Raw genomic sequence first — 6,691 nt, 5'->3', positions numbered from 1 at the left:
ATGTTTTGTATACTCAGTGTACAATGGAGCTTTCCGAACACATGTACTGTATTCCAAACAATGAAAGACAGCATTCAAAATCCTGGTTGTCAAATTAAGCAACCATTACTCCCTAAAACTCCACAGACAGTCATACTGTAAGACCATGGATGAGGCACTCTTTAGACCAAATCCATTTCACGGAGGACTGAGTGTCTGCATGTTTTCACTCCTCCCTTGTACTTGATTGATGTATTAAAGTACTATCTAGTAAGGAACTTCCCTCACCTGGTTGTCTTAATTGAAAGGAAAAACCAAAACCCTGCATATACTAGGCCCTCCATGGAATGAGTTTGACACCCCTGCTTTAGACTGATGTGCACCTACATCAGGTGTAGGCCTATACTGCTTGTTGCAGTGTTTAGGACTAGGTCATTTCATGTATCAATTCAGTCACAGAGGAATATCACACTTCTGACCCTAAACTGACTCCAATCACTGACTTCTGACCCTCTGGCCCAGTCACATCACTTTGAACTGTTATTCGGATTGACCCCGAGCTCCTGCAGACAGTGCTGCACCTCTCCTCAAAGCCAGCAGAGGTCGCCGTTTCTCCACAATATCACCTCTCACTCTCTCTGCCTTCCCCCCCTCCCGGTTCCTGTTCCCAGCCCTGCTGTCTCGCTCTCCACTCCCCCCATCTTTCTTCTATAGGCTACAGCCCAAGTAGAAGGGAAAAAATCTAACTAAAAGCTTTTCCGGTCTGCTAGCCTTAATTTCCTCTCAAGACGTCTCGCGCTCGCGCAGAGAGGAGAGAAGGACGCACACAGGCAGACTGACAGACCCACGGTTGGAGTTATGCACCGGCGGTCACCGAGAAGACTAATCTTCACTCTTATCTTGTACCGAAGGAGAGGGTTTCTTTAGGAGGGCCATGAACCGCGGAGCAGTGCTTGTCTGCGGCCTGTGCCGGGAAATGTGTCTGCCGTGGGTGTGAGGAAGAGCGGAATGGTCTGCCTGGACGGAACGCACTGGTCTCGCACGGCCGCTCCGGACTCCGGTATCCACGCGCTCCCGACTGCGCCAACCGAGCGCCTCTCGGTCCCTAGCGGTGTGATTTGTTTCACAGACCTCCTCAAAAACATTGAGCAGCCCAATTGTATTTTATCGGTTACATAACTGAAACTGAATGCATGTGTCGCTCCCGTAACCCGGACTGATTCTCAGGCGGGGAGGTAGAGGTGTGTGTGGCACTGTGTCTGTGTGTGTGTGCGCGCCTGTGCTGGAGCCAGGGGCATGGCTGTCTGTCTGTAACCGACCTACCCGCCGAGTGGACCGGACCGGACTGGACTGGTTGTACTAGTGCATTAATTAACCACGGGCCAGCCCAACGTTAACCCTGGGTGGAAACCCGAGTCCAACGGGCAATGAGGGGAACAGCTTTGCCTCTCTCTTTTTTTCTCTCTCCGGCCCCGGGTCTGATCTTTTTGGGTTTCTGCCAGAAGCATCTGGAAAGGATAACACGGGGATCCATTCACTCCACCAGAAAGAAGACTGGAGAATAAATCACATCCTGGATGGAGGAGCATCCCAACTTCTGGAAATGATGGATACAGTTGTCTCTGATTCCAGCGTCATGCTCATGGGATAGCCTTCTGTTCATTTTAGAGGTGGAAATTATTGGATGGAAAACTGGGTTTTATTCTTTATAATAACAACCTACAACTGGAAGTGTTTGTTGTTAAGTTATTACACTGTTATTAATGACTTCCATTGTTGTTTAGTTATTACTGTTATTAATGACTTCCATTGTGCCATTGGATAGGCAATGACCTATATACCCCTGGCCATCAATGCATGTAACTAAGGATAACTGGGTAACTGTGGCCCTTACCCTCCATCGATTTTAGACCGAGTTGAAGGAATACAACCTAACTTTGAAACCACAACAAGTTTAAATCACTAAGCATCTGTGACATGTCCTTGTATCCAGGCAAAGGAATGTAACTGTAACTTCAAAACAATACATTGAAACAACACATGCAGTGAAGATGTGTGCTGCCAGGTTTAGTAGCAGCAATAGTGTCAATGGCTGTGGGGGGGTTGGGGACCGGGATGAGACCACCACTAATGGCCCCGGTACAGGCCCGGGCACCGCATCCCGCATGCTGGACTGGTCCGAGGCGGGCACCCGCATTCTCCACAGCCTGGAGATTGGAACGGTCATGACTGTGTTCTACCAGAAGAAGTCCCAACGACCGGAGAGGAGGACCTTCCAGATACGACAGGACACTAGACAGATAGTGTGGAGCCGCAACCCTGACAAGATAGAGGGAGAGAGTGAGTATAAGTCAACGTCCCAAATGGCACCCTATTCCCTATATAGTGTAATACTTTTGACCAAGGCCCATAGGGCTCCTATATAGGGAATAGGGTGCCATTGGGGACACAACCTAAATGTTACTGACACCTAAATGTTACTGACAATCTACTTCTTGTCTATTACATAGAACCTGGTGGTGCAGATCACTTGGACTCATATCTACACAACAACACACACCAGCCAGGCACTATTTGCATCTCCCCTCAACTATCTCTCCCTCTGTCACTTCCATCCTCTGTAACCATAACAACCTATTTGTCTGTCTCCAAGTCTTTCTCTTTGCACTGTATAGTGTGTGTGGATTGTGTGGGATAAGCCTAGCAGCCTACCATGCTCTCCCATTGGCAGACTGCTGATATAAATAGAATACAAATGAATGCATGGTCCTCTTTGAGGGTGTGTTGTGCTGGCCCTCTCTGCTATAACTGTCACTCCACTGTCACCATTTGACAGTTAGGTCATGAACCTCTGACCCCCATTAGCTGTGACCCCTAGCTGTCAGCTGTCCAGTTACAGTAGCTCCTCAGAGAACATGCTGGGGCCACATGGAGCCCTCTGGGTTGGCCAGTCGCCACCCAGCCCTGTGCTTCCTGTCTGTTCTCCTTGGAGACTGGAGCTGTACAGAGCCGGGATGGTGGATCGAGTGGCAGTGGCATACTTAGCTGGCTGGGATATTGTTTTGGTGGGAGGTAGGCTGAGCCATGGTTAGGTTATGCGTCTGGGCTGGGGTGTATTATATTGTCTGGGCCTGGCTGTATTGTGTGGGATCTGTTCTGTACAGATTGAAAAAGGATCTATTATAATTTCTGTTAACCAGACAGGAGAGATCATGGATTTAGAATCCACATAGAGAACTTTCTCTTTGCAGGCAACTGGAGAGGAGTAGATAAAAAAATCCTAGGAAGGAAATAGGCGCGACTCTCGCTCGCAATTGAATACTTGATACTTTATTATCTACTTTGAGTTCTCTATGCAGAAACCACATATATATACTCTACAGATATATGGCTGTCAATTAAAGCTGAAAGATTCAGGTTGTGACAAACATTGGTCTTGTTGTCCTTGACATGCATGCACACTAACACAATCTGCATTTCTAATCTGCACCTCTCTCTCTCGATCTCTCTCTCTCTCTCTCTCTCTCTTTCTCTCTCTCTCTCTCTCTCTCTCTCTCTCTCTCTCTCTCTCTCTCTCTCTCTCTCTCTCTCTCTCTCTCTCTCTCTCTCTCTCTCATTGATAGCTGTAGTGTGTGGGTGTGGCATATATACTATATATACAAAAGTATGTGGACACCCCTTCAAATGAGTGGATTCGACTATTTCAGCCACACCCATTGCTGACAGGTGTATAAAATCGAGCACACAACCATGCAATCTCCATAGACAAACACTGGCAGTAGAATGGCCTTACTGAAGAGCTCAGTGACTTTCAACGTGGCACCGTCATAGGATGCCACCTTTCCAACAAGTCAGTTCGTGAAATGTCTGCCCTGCTAGAGCTGCCCCAGTCAACTGTAAGTGCTGTTAATGTGAAGTGGAAACATCTAAGAGCAACAACGGCTCAGCCACGAAGTGGTAGGCCACCCACAGAACGGGACCGCCGAGCGCTGAGGCGCGTAGCACATAAAAATGTATCTGTCCTTGGTTGCAACACTCGTTACCGAGTTCCAAACTGCCTCTGGAAGCAACGTCAGCACAATAACTGTTCGTCGGGAGCTTCATGAAATGCGTTTCCATGGCTGAGCAGCCGCCGACAAGCCTAAGATCACCATGCGCAATGCCAAGCGTCGGCTGGAGTGGTGTAAAGCTAGCCGCCATCTGTCAATCCAACGGTCGAATCTGAGTTTGGCGGATGCCAGGAGAATGCTACCTGCCCGAATATAAAGTTTGGTGGAGGAGGAATAATGTTCTGCGGCTGTTTTTCATGTTTCGGGCTAGGCCCCTTAGTTCCAGTGAAGGGAAATCTTAACACTACAGCATACAATGACATTCTAGATGATTCTGTGCTTCCAAATTTGTGGCAATAGTTTGGGGAAGGCCCTTTCCTGTTTCAGCATGACAATGCCCCTGTGCACAAAGCGGGGTCCGTACAGAAATTGTTTGTTTAGATCGGAGTGGAAGATCTTGACTGGTCTGCACAGAGCCCTGACCTCAACTCCATCGAACACCTTTGGGATGAATTGGAACGTCGACTGCGAGCCTGGCCTAATCGCCCAACATCACTAATGCTCTTGTGGCTGAATGGAAGCAAGTTCCCGCAGCAATGTTCCAACATCTAGTGGAAAGCCTTCCCAGAATAGTGGAGGCTGTCATAGCAGCAAAGGGGGGACCAACTCCATATAAATGCCCATGATTTTGGAATGAGATGTTCAACGAGCAGGTGTTCACATACTTTTGGTCATGTTGTGTATCTGACAGTAGCCACACACACACTGACAGTATCTTGTGGTTTTGCTTGAGAGCCTTGTTAATCATTTATGATCATAAACCATATTATGTTCAGAACATAATCTATTGTTACCTATCTTGGTGTGTGTGTGCCTGTTTGCTACTGTGCTGCTATATTCCACTGGCCGTCTCAAGTCTTTCTCCTTCTCACACATGCACGCACGCACGCACGCACTCAGCACGCACCCCACCCTTACAAACATACTCCTCCATAACCCTACAACTCCCCCATAGGGAGTAACATTCCTGGAACTGTGTCTCCACTTCTCTATCCAGTTCTCCGTCGCTCTAACCTTCCCCCCGTCCCTTCCTCCCTTCCTCTCTCCTTCCCCCTGCTCTCCCTCCCTTCCTCTCTCCTTCCCTCGGCCCTCCCTCCCTCCCTCCCCCCCTCTCTCCTTCCCCCCTGCTCTCTCTCCCTTACTCTCTCCTTCCCTCTGCTATCCCTCCCTTCCTCTCTCCTTCCCTCTGCTATCCCTCACTTCCTCTCTCCTTCCCTCTGCTATCCCTCCCTTCCTCTCTCCTTTCCCCCTGCTCTCCCTCCCTTCCTCTCTACTTCCCTTTGCTATCCCTACCTTCCTCTCCTTCCCTCTGCTATCCCTCCCTTCCTCTCTCCTTCCCTCTGCTATCCCTCCCTCCCTCTCTCCTTTCCTTCCCCCTGCTATCCCTCCCTCCCTCTCTCCTTTCCTTCCCCCTGCTATCCCTCCCTCCCTCCCTCTCTCCTTCCCTCTGCTCTCCCTCCCTTCCTCTGTCCTTCCCCCGGCCCTCCCTCCCTCCCTCTCTCCTTTCCCCCTGCTCTCTCTCTCTCATTCCCCCTGCTCTCCCTCCTTCCCACACTCTCTACCTTCCCTGCTCACCCTCCCTCACTCTCTACCTTCCCTCCTCTCCCTCCCTCACTCTCTACCTTCCCTGCTCTCCCTCCCTCACTCTCTACCTTCCCTGCTCTCCCTCCCTCACTCTCTACCTTCCCTGCTCTCCCTCCCTCACTCTCTACCTTCCCTGCTCTCCCTCCCTCACTCTCTACCTTCCCTGCTCTCCCTCCCTCACTCTCTACCTTCCCTGCTCTCCCTCCCTCCCTCTCTACCTTCCCTGCTCTCCCTCCTTCACTCTCTATATTTCCTGCTCTCCCTCCCTCACTCTCTACCTCCCCAGTCCCTCCATCTGTTACTCCCTCTCTCTGTCCTCCCACCATCCCTCTCCCAGGTCTTTTCCCACTAGCTCTCTCTCTCCTTCCCAGCTCTCCCTTGTCTTTCATCACTTATCTTCTCTTTCACTTTCTCCTTCCTCTCTTTTACTTGTTTAAAGTTGAACCCTTCATGCTTAACTTCATGCTTTTCCACCTACCATTTTCATGTCCACTCCCTCCTTTCTCACTTTTGTCTTTCTTTCTTTCTCTTGTTTGTTTTCTTTTAGAGGTCAGTCTCACGTCCTGTACCAGTCCCCCTTTCTCCTTTGTCGTTTCTCTGCTTTGCTTTAGTTTATTCTCTCTCTCTCTCCTTCACTTTCTCCTCCCTTGACCATTTATTTGTTTACATCTCTCCTCTCCTCTCCTCTCCTCTCCTCTCCTCTCCTCTCCTCTCCTCTCCTCTCCTCTCCTCTCCTCTCCTCTCCTCTCCTCTCCTCTCCTCTCCTCTCCTCTCCTCTCCTCTCCTCTCCTCTCCTCTCCTCTCCTCTTCAGCCTCTTTTGCTTCCTTTTGTTTTCATTTCCGTCCCTCTTTCTCTACCGCCGCTTTAAAACAACATTATGACGGTGTCTGTTTCTCACACACACACAAACACACACACACACACACACACACACACACAGTCCTCTATACAGACGACAAGCTGCAACGCACGCGCACACACACGTCTTCCCAGCCTCAGTATCACTATTGAGTGGCAG

The 6,691-nt window shown here is 49.6% G+C and overlaps 1 protein-coding gene across 1 annotated transcript in view; it reads left to right on the top strand.

Annotated features, from left to right (window-relative positions):
* Positions 1-848: 848 nt before the first annotated feature.
* LOC311124065 (1-phosphatidylinositol 4,5-bisphosphate phosphodiesterase gamma-1-like) overlaps positions 849-6,691 on the top strand; it is a 56,197-nt gene continuing 50,354 nt past the window's right edge. Inside the window, exon 1 of the mRNA XM_084198281.1 lies at positions 849-2,319. Within this exon, the coding sequence (XP_084054407.1) occupies positions 2,031-2,319 (289 nt within the window). The 5' untranslated portion in view covers positions 849-2,030. The remainder of the gene's footprint in view (positions 2,320-6,691) is intronic.

Source organism: Coregonus lavaretus, assembly GCF_964263955.1.
Source record: "Coregonus lavaretus genome assembly, contig: HAP1_SCAFFOLD_566, whole genome shotgun sequence".
NCBI classification, from domain to species: domain Eukaryota; kingdom Metazoa; phylum Chordata; class Actinopteri; order Salmoniformes; family Salmonidae; genus Coregonus; species Coregonus lavaretus.
Note: the sequence above shows the minus strand (reverse complement) of the source record. Positions and strands in the feature narration are given on the sequence as shown.